Source organism: Siniperca chuatsi, linkage group LG4 (assembly GCF_020085105.1).
Source record: "Siniperca chuatsi isolate FFG_IHB_CAS linkage group LG4, ASM2008510v1, whole genome shotgun sequence".
NCBI classification, from domain to species: Eukaryota; Metazoa; Chordata; class Actinopteri; order Centrarchiformes; family Sinipercidae; genus Siniperca; species Siniperca chuatsi.
Genome location: NC_058045.1, coordinates 1769266 through 1790730, shown reverse-complemented (window position 1 = coordinate 1790730; position 21465 = coordinate 1769266). Strand labels below are relative to the sequence as shown.

General features: G+C 39.7%; 1 protein-coding gene across 2 annotated transcripts in view; it reads left to right on the top strand.

Annotated features, from left to right (window-relative positions):
* The window catches only part of lrp5 (low density lipoprotein receptor-related protein 5), a 113632-nt gene that overhangs the window by 13576 nt on the left and 78591 nt on the right, over window positions 1–21465 (top strand). For both annotated transcript variants that reach the window (XM_044192320.1, XM_044192321.1), the window contains exons 2-5: window positions 12529–12729; window positions 12890–13106; window positions 20420–20488; window positions 20656–20784. In XM_044192320.1, the coding sequence (XP_044048255.1) occupies window positions 12529–12729; window positions 12890–13106; window positions 20420–20488; window positions 20656–20784 (616 nt within the window). The remainder of the gene's footprint in view (window positions 1–12528; window positions 12730–12889; window positions 13107–20419; window positions 20489–20655; window positions 20785–21465) is intronic.

The window sequence follows — 21465 nt, the reverse complement described above, 5'->3', positions numbered from 1 at the left end:
GGCATTGCCCTGGCCTCCAGCAGCACAGTAAGGAACCTCAGAATTATCTTTGATCAGGAAGTATCCCTTAACTCCCACATGAAACAAACTTCAAGGACTGCCTTCTTTCACCTATGTAATATTGCAAAAATCAGGCACATCCTGTCTTAAAATGATGCTGAAAAATTAGTGCATGCATTTGTTACTTCTAGCCTGGTCTACTGCAATTCCTTATTATCTGGCTGCCCGAATAAGTCCCTTAAGACTCTCCAGTTGATCCAGAATGCTGCGGCACGTGTACTGACAAAAACTAGTAAAAGAGATCATATCTCTCCAATACTTGCTTCTCTGCACTGGCTCCCTGTAAAATTTTTAATATAATTTAAAATCCATCTCCTCACCTACAAAGCTCTTAATGGTCTGGCACCATCGTAAGATCTCATAATACCATATTATCCGACTAGAATACTGCGCTCCCAGGTGGCAGGGTTACTTGTGGTTCCTAGAGTCTCCAAAAGTAGAATGGGAGCCAGAGCCTTCAGTTATCAATCTCCTCTTCTGTGGAATCAGGTCCCAGTTTGGGTTCGGGAGGCAGACGCCATCTCTACATTTAAGAGTAGGCTAAAGACTTTCCTCTGATAAAGCTTAAAATTAGGGCTGGCTTGGGTGAGTCCTGAACCATCCCTCAGTTAAGCTGCTATAGGCCTAGACTGCTGGGAGACTTCACATGATGCGCCTCTTTCCTCTCTCCTTCTCTCCCTCTCCATCTGTATGCATTTTTATCCCATTACTGCATGTTACTAAGTCAACATCTTTTGTCTCCTGTAGTTCTGTGCTTTCTCGTTTCTCTCCTCTCTCCTTCTGTCGCTTTCAGCAGGTATTTCTGCCTCTGGAGCTGCAGAGCCTGGATCTGTGGTTGTGGGCCACCTGCTGCCCCCGTGTTCCTGCTCGACAACTGCTACAACAGTTGTTGTTATTGGCTCTGTTACTGATGCTGACATTATTCTTCCTATAGCTGTCATTCCTATTATTACTAATTAATTAATATTAACACTACAATTACTATTCTACTACTATATATATATATATATATATATATATATATATATATATATATATATATATATATATATATATATATATATCTATATATATATATATATATATATATATATATATATCAATCAATCAATCAACGTGGTCTTTGCATTGTGCCTCCCTAACTCTATCCCCTTCCCCCAAACTCCTCTCTCTCTCTGAAAACCTAACACAGCAGCGGCGGAGGGCCACCCACCATTGAGTCTGGTTCTGTCCAAGCTTTCTGCCTGTTAAAAAGAAGTTTTTTTTGCCACTGTAGCCAAATGCTTGCTCATGGTGGGATTTGTTGATCTCTGTAATTAATATTATAAAGAGTACGGTCTAGACCTGCTCTATAGGAAAAGCGCAATGAGATAACTTATGTTATGAATTGGTGCTATATAAATTGAATTGAATTGAAATATTATCCACCGTTTTGTGTTTTGTCCTTTTTATTAAAAAAAAACTTGGTTCACATTTGAATAAATTCTATTCATATTTTCACTCCTTTTGTCTTTACTACTGACTGAAAATGAATCCCCAAGGACGTATGATTTGTTTGCGACGTTGCAAACTCTGAGAAGGTCTTCCTCAGGCAAATACACAGGTATTGTGAGGCTTATATAGTGAAGCAAAAAGAAACCTAATCAGCACCTGGGGCAAATAGGTGCATTCTATCAGCCATGTGTTATTCTTTTGCCTCACTATACAGTATTGGTCTCACAATGCTTGTGCAATACCCACAAGACCTTGTCAGAGATCGCAAATGGATGGCACCTCCTAAGGGGCTTCAGAACTATTCAGTGTGCAGATAATTGTTTTCACAGAGTATAGTTTCTCAGTGAATGTTCCACATCTGTCTTAAAGAAATGTCCAAACAAATTCGGCACGTAACATTATCTTTTCATTTTTACTTTCTGCTAAGATCTATGCAAAATGTTAACCTATAAATACCATCTTAAAATTTTCATTTATAACTATTAACTGTTATTTTGTTAAACGTTTAGATCACCATTATATTAACAATTAACATAGCATAACATTTTATATAACAAATGTACCAGTATACAAGCAACAGTTTAACACATTAATATCACATCTTGCATTCATTAAAACATCAATATTAAAGGTTGCAAATTTACAAGTGGTTTTGTATGACTTAAGTACACTTGAAATAAATGAAAAGGTGTGTAACAGTAATTATAATAATAGAACCTATGGATAATAACCCAGTATCATAATTTGGCAAAATCTTTGTCTTGTGAAACAAGTGATACCGTCAACCGCTTTACCGTGGAGTACACACCACTTTGGCCTAGACGTTGTAACTTGCGTTGTGTGGACAGTGTAACAGGTGTTTGTGGAGTAAAAGTAAAACAAAATGCAAAGCAATAGGATGCAGGCGTTGACAGGGAAGAGAGCGAGCCACGCTGGAAGCTGGGACTTTTATATCCTGTAAAGCACTGGCCCCAGGTGCTCCAGATCTGGTTGGGTACTGTAATCAGCTCTCTGGCAACTGAGAAGACAACATAGGTGACACAGTTACAAAGCACACACACAAGTAAACTAAGCAGGGGCCGTCACACGTCCTAATGCTACTAATGTAACCTTACCTAACTCAGGAACCTTGCCCTACAGCCCAGCTACCTGTCTTCACTGCTGGCAGCCCTAACCAGCATGCGAATGGCACCCGCCCCAAGCAACTAGTGCTCTGCTAGGCTTGGCTGTCCGCACCAAGCGCCGCTCCCCAGAACAGTGTACCGACCTCAACTCTCTCCTTTTCAACACTTCGTAGTCCATCCCTCAAGTTCTCATCAGGCACAGGTGCAGCCACTTATTCTAATTAGTGTCTGCAGCAGCTCCCCTCCCTGATGACAGTTACAGTACTTAGCCAAGTCTAGCATTAACGTTACGTTAACGTTACATTGCCCATATGGTAAGTTTAACATTAACATTGCATAACGTTAACTAACTTACGAGATGGACCTTTATTTTCCAACCTCACACAGACGCCATTTGTTCAAAAGTATTATCGCCCTAAATTCTAACACTTCTCTATTATGATTTGACTTTGGTGCATGCCAGTATAATAACAGTGGCTAACATATGCTCCTGTTAGCATCGTTAGCACAGGTGGGCTTCTTGCTCAAAGGCTAACCCAAGGCTATTTCATTAGCTGGCTAATTAGCTAACAAGCCATGTATTGTCAGCACAGACACTGATACCTGCTAATTATAGCTAAGATATAAATAAAATACTAGAATTTCACTCACTGAAAAAACTGGACCACAGACTTCTTGGCCGGTCTGACGGTACAATTAACCGCACAGCAAGCCATTTTATTCTTCAGATATATTCATGAAAAAATCTCCAAAAGGCACAAACACGGTCGAGAGGTCAAGTTAGGTGACTAGCTGAGCTGGTAACGGGCAGCTAGCAGACAACAGACCGTTAGCAGTGTCAGCACCAGCTGTCACTCAAAGTGGCCACGCCCTTAATTATGCAGAACTTTAAACCTTAATTTAAACGGGTGAGTAATTAAAAAAAAAAAAAATTACCCCCCTCACAGTTGTCAAGAAGGGGGAAATTAAAGTTTAAAACCGTTTTTTCGTACCAGGCTGTAAACATGTTTATCTCTGCTGTTAAGTTGGGCATTTTAACATATTGTGCGCATGCGCCAACGTGCATGCTGCCTGTTGCTCCTTCTCGACGTCTTACTTTTTCCAACTTTTAGCGCTTCACTTTTTCCGCATTTTGTTATGTTACAGCCTTATTCCAAAATGGATTCAATTCTTTTTTTTTTCCACAAAATTCTACAAACAATACCCCATAATGACAACGTGAAAGAAAAAGTGAAGCGCTGTGAATACTTTCCGGATGCACTGTATTTAAGATCGATGTTTTAAGAATTGTTTAAAATACTCCTAAGGTCCAGAGGGACCAAAACATTAGTATGATAAATAAATTGTGATGCTGAGCAAGAGCAGTGTGCGGGAACTTTTCTCAACACTGAAGTGATACTTTCCAACGCACCTGCATCTCAAACGCATCTCTGTCTTCCAACGCACCTGCATCTGAGTAAGTTTTTAATATCTCTTTAAAAACCTAAAGAGGTTCTTAAACTTAACTGCTTTCAGTGAAGGACTGCAACTAATGATTGTTTTCTTTATGTTTTAATTTGCCGATAATATTCTCCAGTAATAGTTTGGTCTGAAAAATGTGAGAAAATTGTGAAAAATGCTCCCAGAGTTTTGGCAGTGCACCAGTTGTTGTCTATCAGCTGTAGCATGCTAGTCGTCTTAGCCCGGTTAGTCAAGTTAGTCAAGCTCATGTAGTGTCGCTGCCTCCGAATGGCAAACACAAATGAGAGACCAGAGCTGGAGGATCCTCCCATGACATTTAGAAGCATTGTATGGAAACATTGCGGTTTTCCGGTTAGTTACAGCTCAGTCTCGGAACCCATCGGCTATTGTCTGACGACAATTTGAATGCAGATAAATAAATAAAAAAATCGAATAAAAAGCTAATCTCTACGGTTCCGCTATTGATAAAAATCTAAATTGTCGAAAGACAATAGCCGATGGGTTCATATACCTTGCCTACAGATTCTGCATTCACATGCAGATATGTTTATAGAGATTAGTTACAGCTGTACCGAAAATGTACCCAACCGTGACCCTAAAACCAAGGTACATACCAAACCATGAATTTTGTGTACCGTTACACCCCTAATCAATACTTTAACAATACTAGTACTTTTTGATACCTTACTTTGAGAAATAGAAACCTGTTGTTTTTTTATTTCACAAATGAAGCCAAAGTTCTTATGTTAAATGTCTAAACACAAGCAGCCATACGGACATGTTTTGGTCAGTAGTAAAAATAAGTGACTTGTGAAGAGAGAAATTTATCTTTTTGGGTGGGGGCTAGTCTATTTGGGTGGGCTATCCAAAAAAACTCTTTGCCCTGGGAACCCTGTATTTTCTCTTTTGACTGCTGAGACCAACCAATAGGTGATTTCCACACTTCTCGCCATTAGCCTGCACAATATGGGGCATTGCATTCAGGCTTCATACACTGAGTCTGTTCTTTTGTTTGGATGGAGGCACACTCGACACTCAACAAAACAGGGCAAGACCTAAAGTACTGAGTGAAAACAGGGCAGCTCCTAATACTTTCACCAGACCACTTTTTTTTTAGCATTTTCATTCATTCATTAGGGGATGTAATATTTTTTTATTAAATGGAACAAACAACCAGAATGACACAATCTAAAAAATAGCTACTTTTAACTTTTATTTTTCTGAATCTGCACCACTTTTATTAGCAGTGTTCAACCACAAATATAACTTTGCCTATATTGAAGTTAGGAAGTTGAAGTTATCTCATTGGTCAGTACCAAAAAAAGTCTTGAGGTTTAATACCCAGCCCTACAAATACCCAGTGAATGAGATGCACAAGAATATTAGTTGGTAAGCTCCTGGCTGCAAGGAAAGGAAAAGAGTTAGGGGCTAGAAGGGAAATCGGAGGGGCTAAAGGTCAAGAGAAGAGATTTGGTGACAGTGCTGAGGAGGAATATAAGGAAGAGATTGATATCTTTTTCCTGTTTGTGTTGCTCTGGTGTGAAACTTATGGAGGTTCTGTTCTGTTTTTGAATTTCATGCAAACCTGATGGAGGGAGGATAGAGAGAGAGGAAAAGAAAGGAATGACAGAAAATTGCTGAGAGAAGAGAGGGAAATGATAAAAAGGAGAGGAGGAGAAGTGGGGAGGAGACAGAAAAGACAAAGGGAGGAGGAAAGGAGGAGAGAGGGAGCAACAGGACAGAAGGAGCAGCGGTGGAGAGAGAGAGAGAGAGAGAGAGGAAGTCTGTTGCAGTCTATCTTGATTTCTCTGGGGGTCCCCTCACACACACACATACACACACAAACACACACAGAGGCTGCATATTCTCCCTGAGCTCGTCACACACATTTTTCTTGTCCCAACTGGGGAGGTGTGAAGAAAATGTCTTCCTTCCTTGCAACCCTACACACACACACACGTGCACACACGCACACACAGTTGTGTTTCCATCACTTCAAAGGACATTACATTCGCTTACATTTATTTCCTGGAGACTTACCCTAACGGCCAAAATACATGGGGCACGGACACAACGCATCACGTAGGCGGGGCAGGGCCGGGTTTTTTGCCTACTACACAGACTCATTCTTTGTAGCGTGTGGTTGCGTGCCAGCTTCACCGTTGTGCGTATAGAGTTTTGCAAAGTGATAATGCAGGGTTTTGTAGCGTAGGCTATACTGGTACTGTATTAATTAACTGGATCGTTTTAACCGCAGCATCATGGATACATTTTTATTTTATTTTAATGTGAAATGTAAAAACACCCACAAGTTTGCTCTGCTGCGTCACATTGCCTCTGGTACAATGAGGTATTTACAGTGGTGTGAAAAAGTGTTCGCCCCGTTTCTGATTTCTTATTTTTTTGCATGTTTGTCACACTTAACTGTTTCAGATCATCAAACTAATTAAAATATTAGTCAAAGATAACACAAGTAAACACAAAATGCAGTTTTTAAATGAAGGTTGTTATTATTAAGGGAAAACAAAATCCAAACCTACATGGCCCTGTGTGAAATAGTGATTGCCCCCTAAACCTAATAACTGTTTGAGCCACTCTTAGTAGCAACAACTGCAATCAAGCGTGATAACTTGTACTGAGTCTTTTACAACACTGTGGAGGAATTTTGGCCCACTCATCTTTGCAGAATTGTTGTATTTCAGCCACATTGGAGGGTTTTCGAGCATGAACTGCCTTTTTAAGGTCATGCCACAGCATCTCAATAGGATTCAGGTCAGGACTTTGACCCCCCATTTTCTCAAAATCCTATTTTCAACATCTCATCAGAAATCGTCGGTCCAAAACCTAGTCAGGATCTTCTACAGACTTAGCTGATCTTAAGTTGTTAAATAAATTTCAATACCTCAGTCCGTTTCAATTATACAAACCAATACATTTTCATCAAAATAGCAACAAATGTAGTCATGTGAAACACACCTTCACTGAAGGTCATAAGCTACATCAAATGTTTCTGAAAGTAGATTTCTACCTCAACAGAGCATCAGTATATGATGACCAAGATTAATTATTTTAAAGAAAATCAAGAGTTTTGCTTCTTGTCAACTAAATAAGTAAGCAGCCAATTGCGCGCAATCTGCTTGGACCCCAATCATTGCCGCTTGCGGCTATATTTTATATTATAATGGAATTTTGGTTAATGCTAGCTAAATAAATAGATAAATAAAGAGAGACAATACACTACAAAACAATAGTGGTACATATTGTTATGCTTCCCGTTGATTATATTTTTTAGGTCGTTATGTAATGAGTGATAAAGTGTTGGGAGACAAATGTTGTCAGTGTTCTGGTACAAGAGATTAACCTGAGATGTGTAAGAAGGGTTTTGGTTGCATTAGTGCATTTTGGATGTGAGATTAACTGTTGTGCTGAGCTGCATGTTAGTAAAAAGAACTGTCTGAACAGTGAACCCGGTATATATAGAGAAATGTGTGTTACCAATTGTACAAAACTGTAGTAGATGTAAGCCCACCTCTATGGTTCTTTTGTATTTGAGGCCAGGAGGCAGCGTTGCAGTCTTGCATGCTTCTCTGTGCTTCCAGATCAGTTACCCATCCAAAACCCTATAGCGACGACGTCTGCCCCCCGACCACTTGAATTAATTAAATCAAAGTAAACAGAAGAAGAGTTATACATAAAAACCTAGTAAAAATTAACACCAGCGCTACAATAGTACAATAAAATAAGAAAATTAAATGTGGACTCTTAAACATCAGACCGCTGTCATCTAAAGCTGTACTAGTAAATTATTTAATATCAGGTAAGTCAATATCATATTGACTATATTCACCCCGCCCAGTCATATTAATACTAACATTCCTTGAGGCACCGGCCGAGGAGGTGGACTTGTTGAGGTTTAGTTGATTTCAATATTCACGTGGACGTCGATAATGACCACCTTAGTACTGCGTTTATCTCATTATTAGATTTGATTGGCTTCTGTCAGAGTGTACATAAACCCACTCACTGTTTTAACCACACCCTCGACCTTGTTCTGGTATATGACATTGAAATTGAACAATTAATAGTATTTCTCTAGTATTTATCTGACCACTTTTTAATAACTTTTGAACTCCTATTACTGGACTACATGCTATTAGGTAAAATCCCTACACTAGATGTCTCTCTGATAGTGCTGTAGCTAAATTTAAGGAAGTGATTTCATCTGCATTTAATTCAGTGCTATGTCTCAAAATAACAGAGGACTCCTATGCTAATTTCAGCCCCTCCCAAATTAATCATCTTGTTTATAGTGCTGCAGGCTTACTGCAAACCACACTCTATTGCCCATTTAAAAATGAAGATAATGAAGATAATAAAACAAAGAAGGTTAGCTCCATGGTATAACACCCAAACCTGCAAATTAAACCAAATTTTGCTGTAATAATAAAACATAGAAGTCAAGTCAAGATCCGCTAGTAAACACATACAATGTGCTTCCTCGATCGGTTTTCGCGATTGTGACTAAAAAGCATTAATTCCAATCTCCCGATCGCATATTTTTATAGAATATCAGCCAATAATGATCTGCGTCCAGTCGATCTGGGCGTACCTATCCAAAACCCAGAAATATTCAACTTACAGCACTGTAAGTTGTTAGACCAAGGAAAGCAGCAAACTTTCACATTTGAGAGCCTGGAACCATCATTTTCTTTACATTTTTGCTTGAAAAATGACTTGTGTGTGAAGGTGGCTGTAGTGGTAGAGCGAGTTGTTGACCAATTGGAAGATCGGCGGTTCTATCCTGGCTTCCCCCAGCCCACATGTCGAAGTGTCCTCGGGCAAGACACTGAACCCCAAATTCCTCCCGAGGCCTTCGGTCTGTGAGTGTGTGTGAATGATTAGTTTCTTTGTAATGATGAGCAGTTCTGCCATCAGTGTTTGAATGGGGTGAATGTGATATGTAGTGTGTGAAGCGCTTTGAGTGGTCCGAAGACTAGAAAGGCACTATACAAGTACAGTCCATTACCATTTACTTAAAATAATTGACGATTGACATAAAATTTAATGATCAATTGATTAATCAACAAATTTTTGCACCCCTGTTTCAGTTAGCTTCAGTCCTCCTTGTCATAGGTGAGAAACTCTACTGGAAGGATGAACACCATTCTTCCAAACATATTCCCTCATTTGGTGTTTTGATGTTGGTGGTGGAGAGCGCTGCCTAACATGTCACTCCAAAATCTAACATAGTGTTCAGTTGGGTTGCAATCCGGTGACTGTGAAGGCCATAGCATATGATTCACATCATTTTTGCACTCAAACCATTTAGGTAGCCCTGTGCCCTGAATTATGCATCTGGGGATGTTTTCTTTAATATGTCACACCTGTGTTTGCGCCAATAAGACCTGTAATGGATGGAGTGGAGTGAATGCAGTGCAGGAAAATATCGCAGCACAGTTGATTCTGGTAACAGCTACTCTGAGCACTGATGGTAGGATTAGACAATAGGATGGATACATTGCTTTTTTGTGCCATGTTATTTCTGCATCACCAGCATGTAAAAGCATAAACGTCACACAACAATTAACCTATAAAAGCAGAATCACTGCTTGCCATGGAACTGCTATATGGGGCTTCATTCTCTGATAGTCTACTAATAGTAACTGCACATTGTTTTACCTACATTATATAACTCACCCCTGTGCTCTACTGCCATCATGCGAGTATATGTTCTGTTTAAAGGGTCTGTAAGTCAGTGCAGTACTGTAGTCTAGTATATGTGACACACCTTTAGTTAAATGTCAAAAGAATGCTAAAAGTGTCACAACATATGCCTCAGTCTAGTTTTTGCTCGTTCATTCTCTCTGTCCCTCCCTTCAGTCACCTCTCTCTTCCCCCATGCCGATGCATTTCATTACCATTCTCCTTCCACCCACCAGATGCCCTAAGACTTTTCTCCTTTCATTCCAAATGCTGCCACTCCCATCTCCCCTGCAATCACCTCATTCCCCTCACCTGAGCTTCCCCGCCCGTCTCCCCACCTGCACTTCATGCCCTCATCAGCTGCTCATATATATCCCAGCACAGATGCATTGTTCCTCTGCCAGTTTGTCAAAGAAGCTATGTGCCTTATGCCTTTGCTTTCTAGCCTCTATAATCTGTTAGCTCCTTTCTGTAATCTATTACCTGTGTGTTTTTGAACCTTGCCTGATGTGTTTCTGCCTCCCCCCTTGGAACTGTTTGCCTATTTGGACTGCCTTCTCTGGGTTTGACCCTTGCCTGCCTCATGGTCCTGTAAGCCTTTAGACCTTATTTTGTAAATAAATCATTGAACTGATCCTTTCGGTCTGTGTTTGGGTCCTATTGCTGTCCCCTGTATTCACTGGCTGTGACAAAAAGCTTACTGAAAGACTGTGCAATTAGCTGCAAATGGATTTTCAAATAGATTTGAGAAGCAACGTGTACCTGTCCCAAAATTGGATGGATGCCAGATCACTTTGCTACACCAAGCTCGTAGTATACAAGAGATCACTCAAAAGGCCGATGTCAATCTGGACCTATGTGTTGTTTTAGTATAATTGTGTTACTGATACCACTTTCTATTTTTTACACACTGGTTCTTTTAGTTCAAACGTCCACCCACAGAGATTTGTCCAACTATAAAACAAAAGAATACACAGAGGATAGAGACTCTCAAAGCTTTCCAACTTGGCACCAAGGATAGGTCTTGGTACTGAGTGAAGAGCAAGAAATTTAGGTGTGCCCGTATAAGCATGCTTGTGCAGACTGTAAACAGAAGAGTTAAAAATTCAAAACCACATTGATGTCAGTCGCAAAATCCTTTTCATTATTACAGTAATGATTCATTAATTAAAATAATTGTAATGTAGTCTCTATAGTCTCTTTTAAGGACTGGGTGTTGTTTTGGGACAGCATCCATACTGACAGAAGCAGCGTGTCTTAATGCTGTGGGATTACAGTAGGCATGGTTGTGCCAAACCACAGCTCTGCCACCCTGCCAGGCCAAAACCACAAGCTTCCCCAGAGGCACTGTGGCAGCTGCTGTGACAGCTTCTGGCTCCAACAGTGGGAGGACAACTTCTTTGAGTTACTGAGCTGCGCACACATACACACAGTTATGGAATCTTGACCCTGACATACACATACTTTACAGGCATACTGTCAGGGTTTAAAATATTTATTGCCATACTGATTGAACGTAAACATTTACTTTTATATGTCATCCAGCTTTATTTTTTTTGTGTATAAAGCATTCAAGTAGAGAAAGATTAATGTAAAACTTTATGCATACAAAAGATCTTTTTGGTCTCAGTCCTTGTCTCTTTTCTTTTCGATTGCCTCTGCAGATTGTTGCCAGATGGTAATAGTGCTAGAGGTTTTGTGTTTTTGATAGCACATGGTTGGGCTATGTTCCAATGAGTAGCAGTTCTGTCTGGTGCAAACAGCTTTTTTATTTTGCCAAAGCTTATTTTGGTGACTTGCTGTAAACTTGACTGTAGCACTGTGGGGGTGTAGATGTAATGATCTGACAGGATACACTAGGACTTATAATAATCAGCATAACTAATTAGTGAAATTAAATTTATCTTAGATTGGTGGTAGACTGGATGATTGTATTTGAAAAGGTCAAAATCACCTTGATGTATCAACAAATTTCATTCTGACACATTTTGGATGTGAAGTTGATCAAAGTTGATTCATGATTTAGTGGTTGGCGATTCAGTCCAAGAGTGATTCTTATTTTTGATTTTATTCAATTCTAATGTGTGAATTATAATTAAAGATATTTTAGAATTGCACTTCCTCAAAAGTGAGAGACAGATTAAACGAATAATGTTCAAAGTCGAGGCAGCAGAGGTTGAGATATCCTGACCTTTTGTCTTTAGTATGGGTCAAGCTCCAAAACACTGGATCCTTTCCATAATGCAACTTGGTAGCATCTTTTGTTAGACCCTCCCTGCCAGGTAAATGCCCATATCTTTGAAACTCACCACCCCCAGTTTGTAATGCAGGCTTTTGGTCATCATCAGGGTTATTTTGTCAGACTTGACATAGCTCCTCCAGAGACACACAGAAGACATGATGCAACTGTTTTCACAGGCTGAGGAGTACTCCCCATGACTAGTAAACTGATGTTCATGTTTAAAATTGGTGGGGTGGGGTGCCCCTTAAAAACCGTCGGTGATCTCTTGAGCCCCTTCTTAAAACTTTTATTGGAGAGCTTTTCCTGATTTTACTTGAGTTTTAATTGTCTTTAAACTGGACATGTATTACCATCCATTGTCATTGTAGTAAAAGCTATGCTTGGTTTTTGTAAAGTTTTGAATGTAATGTTTTGAATTTTACTTGAATATTTTTTCCTTTCCAGGCTCACCATTCCTCCTCTTTGCCAACCGGCGTGATGTACGATTAGTAGATGCAGAAGGCGTGCGGGGTGAGTCAGCCATCGTTGTTAGTGACCTAGAGGATGCAGCAGCGGTGGACTTCCTGTACACTGACGGCCTGATATTTTGGACAGATGTCAGTGAAGAGGCCATCAAACAGACGCACTGGAATCAGTCATCCAACTGTAAGACTGCATACTGTTTCCTGTGTGTTTATTCTCATGATTAGTGAAGGTTTCCTCAGAAAGACCAACTGTAACTGTGGCTGCAAATGTTAGATGGTTCAATGAAGATGCATCCTCCTTCTTGTCACCATTTCACACTGTGTATGTTTTCTGGGTGCAGCCCTTAAAGAGGCGCTGGGAACTGGCCAGACTGTGGTAGTATCAGGACTGGACAGTCCTGATGGGCTAGCCTGTGACTGGTTGGGTAGAAAGCTCTACTGGACAGACTCGGAGACCAATCGGATTGAAGTGGCCAACCTGGACGGCACATCCAGGAAGGTCCTGTTTTGGATGGACTTGGACCAGCCCAGGGCTATCGCTCTCAACCCTGCTCAGCGGTAACAAACACGCACGCTTCATATTACTGTTAGACCGTAATGTTTTTATAACCTTACTACCAATGTTAATGGGAATAATAAATAGAACATCTGTTACATCAGCTGTGAAGGTGCATTCAGATAGAAAACAAAGTTTCAGCAGCAACATGTTTCCAAAATTATTCTAAATTCACATCAGAGGGCAGATGTGGGGGCTGTGAAAGTGCAGCTTGAAGTGTCCATTCATTCAAACCACAGAGACTCTCACCTTTGTTATTATGAAACATGGTCCTTGAATCAATCATTGTCATATGTTTGTCATAATCAAACGTAGTTTACAAGTTTACAGCATATAGACAACAGCTCCACGAATGTACATCAAGTTGGTGTGGACTGTTACATTTGTTAAAATGAAAGGTTATCATATCAAAGGGAGACAGACTAGAGTTTTAACTGTTGTGTCCCTTTGCCCAGGCAATACCGCTGCACATCTTACAGGCAGGTTGTGTGCTCGGCCTATAGCATTCATATGTTGTGTCTGCCATTAGAAGACAGTTTCCAGAAGAAGGAGGAATTTACAAAGGTTTTGAATGGCCTCATTTGGATGACAGTTAATAAAATTAATCACAAAGTCTTATTGTATAAAAACATTTTATGCAGTTAAGATCAGGTATATATCAAACAGATACTGCATCAGTGGGATACTTCAAATTACAGCTGTGCAATGCTCAATTAGCTATAGAAATGTTTTCATTTGCATCTGGCTCTACATCAAAAAACACACAGACAGTAATGAGATGCTTGTTGCTGACATGCTGTGGTAAGCGTAATGCCTCATTTCCATCTCGGTCTTGGGTGTTTGTGTGTTGTCGTATTTTTGCTGCTCTAGCTCATCCCAGTTTATTTTAATTATCTGCTATATATTTAAATCTACACTAGTTCTGCTCAAGCACTCATGGCGCGGTCCTAATCCCACAGTTTACACACTATTCACTTTTGCTAGCTACTGTTCTTTAGCTTAGCAGCTAGCGATGGGTTCTCTATTGCCCTCTCCTGCTGTCTCTTGCTTGGTGTGTCAAATGTTTAGCTATTCCTCTGCCTCCTTTAGTGATAATGGTACATGTAATAAATGTAGTTTATTTGTAGCATTGGAGGCGAGGCTTAGTGAATTGGAAACGCTGTAGGAACTCAATCATTAGCTGCTGTAGTTAGCCAGCCCCCAGTAGCCGGTGCGGACCGACCAGAGGTAGCTCCTGTTAGCCGTCTCCCGGCAGCTCCCGTGCAGCCAGGAAACCAGGGAGGCTGGGTGACTGTCCGAAGGAAGCATAGCCCTAAGCAGAAGCCCACGGTTCACCACCAACCTGTTCACGTTCCTAAGAAACCAACTCTGATTATTGGCAGCTCCATTTTGAGAAACGTGAATTTAAAACTGCTGACTAAGGATAAATGTAAATACAGTAAGATTGTTATTCACGTCTGCGGTAATGACTCCTGATTATGCTAATCGGAGGTCACTAAAATTAATGTTGAGTCAGTGTGTACAGTACATATGCAAAGACAGTGTCGGACTCTGTAGTTTTCTCTGGGCCCCTGCCAAACCTGACCAGTGATGACATGTTTAGCCGCATGTCTTCATTCCACCGCTGGCTGTCGAGGTGGTGTCCAGCAAACGATGTGGGCTTTGTAGATAATTGGCGGACTTTATGGGGAAGATCTGGTCTGATTAGGAGAGACGGCATTCATCCTACTTTGGATGGAGCAGCTCTCATATCTCGAAATCTGGTTGAGTTTATTAGTGGACCTAAACCATGACAACTCAGAGTTGAGACCAGGAGGCAGAGTTGCAGTCCTACATGCTTCTCTGTCCTTCCAGAGCAGTTACCCACCCAAAACTCCTTAGTGACGGTGTCTGCCCCCCGACCACTTAAATTAATTCAATCAAAAGTTAACAGAAGAGGAGTTATACATAAAAACCTAAACAAAATGAATAAAGGGGGAGCGATTAAAGAGGCGAACAGGCAGGTAGGGGGGCGCAGGCAATCTGACAGGCAGAGCGACAAGCAGGCGCGATCACGTGAAACTGTTACGGCCGTGCTCGTCTCACGAACATGCCTGCCCTCTGCCAGAGTTGAATTGTCTTTTTTGTACCGGACACGCAGTTTGCCGTGACAATCAATAGACGAGGGACTGATCCTTGCCGTTTGTGAGTTCCCTGAAATATATAGGCCTCATAAACAGGAGGGCTTTCGCATTGCATCGTGTATCGGTTCAAGACTGTATGTATCAGGTAACGTTATGTATAGTTTCAACTTAAGCTAGGCTATAAAGAAAAAATAGTTGTATTGGTAGGGATACAGTAGTGCACAGAAGCCGTTTCCCTGGTTACCAAGCAAAGACATCCTGGTGTTTAATCGCAGAGAGCTTGTCTGCCTGTCACATGAGGAACGCAGTACGACCCCGCAGATCCACCCAAGTACGCAGGTGGAGTGTCTGCCTACCAAAATTTTCAGTTATTTTGAATTTTTTGTAGCACATTTTTGACATCTCCTCCTAAGCTGTAGGTCCGATTGCTACCAAATTTTCCTTGGCTCATCATTGGACCAAGCTTATCAAAAGTTGCATAAGCCTTGTTGATATCTTATTTAAAAAGGCTGTGACTCAGCACATAAAAAGACCAAAGTCAAAAACCTCCAGGCCAATCATCACAAAACCTCCAGGATATGTCCACATAAGTACCTGAAAGAGAGAGAGAGCTTGTGAATTGAAGCAATTTTTAGCCCACTCTGAGTTATACATAGATATGCATGAACATTTACCAACAGTGTATTTTATGGCTGGAGTGCACCAGAACCAAAATAAACAAAGCACCAACAAGCACAGTGAAGATTAGACCACAAAAAATGTCCATCCACAAACTGCACACGGTATGTTTAACCTGGTTCCAGCCATTCTTTGGTCTGTGCTCCTCCCGCCAGATGTGGATGTGCACAGCAGGGCATTGCAGGAGTCCCGTGTTCATGGATGTCCTGAACTGGCTGTAGATGCATCTGTCCCTGCATTACTTGCAGTATCTCCCAACACCTTATAACACACCAACATTACACCACATGAAAATACATTACAAATGTATTAGCTGTGCAAACAAGTCACCAACCTATACAACTAGACTTCAGGGTTCTAATGTTAGCAAACTAAAGTTACCAATTATGCCTTATCAAATGGTAGGTTTTACAAAATAGGATGTTAATGCTAGCAAACAGCCATTATGCTATTATGCCTTATCACTCAGCTACACTGCCTTACAACAATAAATACTAACCACATGTTGCTTCTGTTGGGACACATATACACTCTAATTTGACTTGAACACAACCACACACACTGCGGAGAATAACTTTAAAGCTCCCGCTGCACAAGTTACTTTGTTGCTGACCATGTGGGTTCTTGCTCGTGCACGCGAGACATATGGAGACAGAACAAAGAAACATACACACATTACTTTTGGCGCACACCCAGACCTGCTCACACATACACACACACATACAAACCCATACACACACACCCTTTGTTCTATAGTTTAGTATTTAGAGTTTAGTTTTGTTTATCTTTTTAAATAAATGCTTGTATATAATTATGTTGGCTTCTTTAATGTTTCACAAGAGTGAGTAATTTGCCAACCTTTTCTATGTTGAACTCCAAATCCTTCAACCTACTAGCTATCAATGGTAATTATGGTTATAGTTATTAATTTATTTAGTTAGTTAGTCTGAGTTCCAAATTGATAGTTATTATGCTGAATAATTTGGAAGTTTGCAAATGTTGCAAAAACAAGACTTGTGGTGCGCAGTCCACGTTTTGGTTGAGCTGAATCTCTGACTGATCCGTGACCATTACTCCTGCTGGTGGCAGTACCAGAAGCTGCTGCTGATGGCCAAACTGATGAAGCAGCTGTGTGAATTGAAGGAACTACACCAGATATTGGTCTCACACGGTCCTTGCTTCGACATTCCATCCTGAACTCTGTCATATCGACAGGAACATAATCCTCCGGTCTAAATTGAGCGCCTCACACAACCATGTTTTTCGTTACAGATGCAACAGTGTCCTGTCTCTTCACCTGCACAACACACACCCAGGCACGAAAGCTAGCACCTTTGCTTTTCCTGTTAGGAAAACTGTGGACTCGATGTCCTGACAGGCTGAAGTTTGTGCAACCTGCAAAAACACAATAATTCACCATGACAAAAAATGGTGAAATGCAATGGAAAACTATCGAAAAAAGAGATTCACAAAATTACAACCACTCAGACTCACTACCACCTACGTGGAGGCAGAGTCATGGAAACCAACTCTCTTGTTACGTAATATGACGCAATGTTAAAATAAGTGTTTTTAGGAACATTGCTGAAAACGGCTACTTTTTCCTCTGAATTTTTGCCCTTATGTCTTGTAAAACATATACAATCCTGCTCTACTTTTCAAATGGTCATTTTCAGGAAAGGTTAAGTATAAATTTTGTAAAAAAAAATCTACCTGTAAGTTACTCTTTATAGGTATACCTTAGATTGTTTAGTAAGAACAAGACACTTTCTTTAGTCCCTCTACACGGTGCTTGTTTACACGAACATGTCCACCTAAGTATTTAAAATCAATTTCTTGTAGTGTAAACAATTCCTAAATATCCCAGCTAGCCTAGCATACTTGAGCTGATGGTGTGTAAAATATGAAAATAGGAATGAAGACCAAAACTACAAAAATTAGATTCAGGTTGTTCTCCTTAAAATCAGTATACAGTATATGAATTCAACTAAAGTCAATTTAGTTGAATTATCTTACTGAATTTAGTAGTAAGAAAACAATTACAAATAGCTTTCAAAATGCTTGATTGTAATGTTTTTAAAATCCTCAGATCTTTCAATCTAGAGGCTTTAAGGTGGAGGGAAAAGCATTCATATATACAATATTACCATAATCAAGTGTAGACATAATTGTAGGTTGTATGATTGTCTCCTAACTATCAAAAGAGAATTTTGATTTGTTTCTATACAGTTTGCTAGTCAGGTGCTCCACATGGATCTTAAAATGCCTCTTGGTTAGCCCGATTACCAAATATTTGTACATTTGACAATTTGAGAGCCCTGAAGAGTTTGGATATGACCTTTTTTATAACCTTGAAAATAGCATACAATTAATTTTGTCAACATTTAACAAGATACATTTGATATCTAAAATGCATCAGAAACAGACTATAGATTTGCAATGGTCATGCATATAAAATGGAATTATAGCCATAAAAACTTTATAATTCTAATGTAAGTGGCAAAGATTATATATGCATATAGTTAATGGATTTTATGGATAACTGGTGATATTCTATATTTTTCTTTGTCAACAACTCCCATGAAAAGATGAACAATAAATGTATCTTACTAACAAGTATTGCTTGTGTATTCAAAGCTGCCCCAAATACTCACTAGAACACCAAATGTGGATTAATCCATTGCTGAAAAAAGTCCCCAACAAATGCACCATTTCCTCCTGTTTGAGCAACATTTTCTAAAGTCTACACTGCCCAGCCGTTTTAGGAAATTACTGAGCCTTTTTAAAAATGAAACTATATTTTTGTGAGCCGTTTTTTAAGAGTTACGTCTTCAGTAAGAACCAATGGACTTGGGGCTGACAGCCACAGACAGGGTAGAGGAGGCAGAATGTTTTGAGAGATGTACTAACGCATTGTGGGTTTTGGTCTTTTCATGGGATTTGTTGCCAATGAGAAAATATAGATAACCCCAGACTTATCGTTTAAACTAACTCAGTCCACGCCAGCTCAAGTCAGGTCAGTTTCATTCAGGTCATTTGGTTTTGAGTTTTTCCTTAAATCATTCATCTTTCAGGCGTCTTCTGATTTAACTCAAGGTAGTCTAGTTGAAATTAGTTCTAGACAAGTTAAGTGATGCATAGTCAATTTAGTTGAAAACGTCCCATTCAGTTTAGTTCAAAACAGTAGTTCACTCTTGCATTGTAAATCTTGCAGAAGTATGTACATGCACAGGAATGAATCACACAAATGAAATCACACCAATAGAATAGAAAGAAGATACTCTGCTTCCACTTCATCTCCCTTCTTTTTTTTCTTTCTTTCCTCTCTCTGGTTCCCTGCTCTGTAATTGTTGTTTCTACATTGCTGGCCAAAGGAATGCAGATCTGTCTGTCATTCTGAAACTGTAGGTACACACACATAACTCTGTGTGTCTCTAGCTCTATCTTTCATATACACACAGATTTATTGTGCTTCACTTTATTTTATTGTGAACTCAACTAGAGCAGAGCCAGAGTGTTGGTAATGGTACGGTAGATATAATTTATGGTATAGAAAAAAACATATCTCTAGTACTATACAAAGTTACTGATATCCTTTTTTTGTTCTTGCACACATAATACAGTGGTGTGAAAAAGTGTTTGCCCCCTTCCTGATTTCTTATTTTGCAAAGATGAGTGGGCCAAAATTCCTCCACAGCGCTGTAAAAGACTCATTGCAAGTTATCACAAACGCTTGATTGCAGTTGTTGCTGCTAAGGGTGGCCCAAGCAGTTATTAGGTTTAGGAGGCAGTCACTATTTCACACAGGGCCATGTAGGTTTGGATTTTGTTTTCCCTTAATAATAACAACAACCTTCATTTAAAAACTGCATTTTGTGTTTACTTGTGTTATCTTTGACTAATATTTAAATCTGTTTGATGATCTGAAACATTTAAGTGTGACAAACATGCAAAGAAATAAGAAATCAAGAAGGGGGCAAACACTTTTTTTCACACCACTGTACCTCATTTGTTCAGAAGTTTTATTATAGTAATAAAACAATTCAATTTTTTTTACTGATTTAAACAAATACATACCTCTCAAAGTCTGGAAATGAAGGCTAGTAGAGAAAATCACTGACAAAATGTAAAGAAATGACATAGATGAGAAACAGAAATGGGGAGAGAAACATTAGGGAGGGAAACAAAAACATTAGAGATGGGTAGATTTAGTAAAATAACAAAGAAGGCAGGCAAAATAAAAAATAAAAAAAACCCTTTCACCCAGGCTTAGTGGACTGTAATTAGCAGAGTCTTACATTAGAAAGGCATAAGATGGCTAAGAGGAGCAGAAGATGAGTGTCCTAAAATTTTTGTGGATTTTTTCATTCAGTCATTAGTAGTGATCAACAACCTTATTAACCCTGTACAGATGCTATGGTGTTTTTCAGAATCAGTAAACTCATACTTACCTCTAAATTGCAAAATGGCCCTGTGTTTGTTTTGACATATTTCCTCTCTGTTTTTTCCTCCAGCTACATGTACTGGACAGACTGGGGAGAGGAGCCCAGGATAGAGCGTGCTGGTATGGATGGCAGCAACAGGTACTGTAACTATATAACCCTTAAACAAACCCAACTTCTGTATTTACAGTAATATTTTTATAGTGCAGTATCCCCAATGCATCTAGATGTACAGTAACAATTCTACAAGAATAACAAAACAAAAGTACCAGTTGTAAGATCATTTTGTGTGCCTCTGTCTTTAACAGGAAAGTTATAGTAGATGTAGACATTTACTGGCCCAATGGTCTGACGATAGACCTGATGGAACAGAAGTTGTACTGGGCAGATGCCAAACTCAGCTTCATTCACAGGGCTAACCTGGATGGATCAGCACGGTATGGACCTTTTTGTATGTGTGCATATGGGAGTGAATATAGTTTCATACTATACAGTATTTGCTGTATGCTTATATTTAAATTATACAAAATATTATAAACAAAAAACCTATTTTAATAAGTTACATTTAATATGTGCCTGTAATCTCAAATTAACTTACATTTGGAGAGTAGAGAGTATAAAGTTCAGTCAGCCAACTCACATAGAAAAGTTTATTGATGGGAGAATACAGCCTGGTGTATAGTTCATCTCTGGCATCTTGCCTCAGACCTCATCACTCTCTGTAGCATACACGTAAGCCAGCAACAGAGACAGTGGTGTGATGATATAAAATATCATCCCCCAGACTAGATATATAGCAATACATGCAGAGAGCAATGAAGCTGCAGCAGCGCTGGCAGAAGAGAATCAGAATCAGCAGAGGGAACAGACTGCTGTGGGCACTATCAAGCCTGAAGTAAGCTCTGAGCTCCAGGGATGCATGTTTCCAAACCTGCATTACTCTGACAGAGTCAAAGTTATGATAGAATTTACATTCAAGAAGGAAAACATCTCATAAACAGCTATTGGACTGTGGATTTCCATGTAACTTACTACTTACGAGGTTTGTAAAAGACCATTTTAGGATTTATAACTTCCTCTAATCTGAAATCACTGAAGATTGAAATGTTAACTGGAAT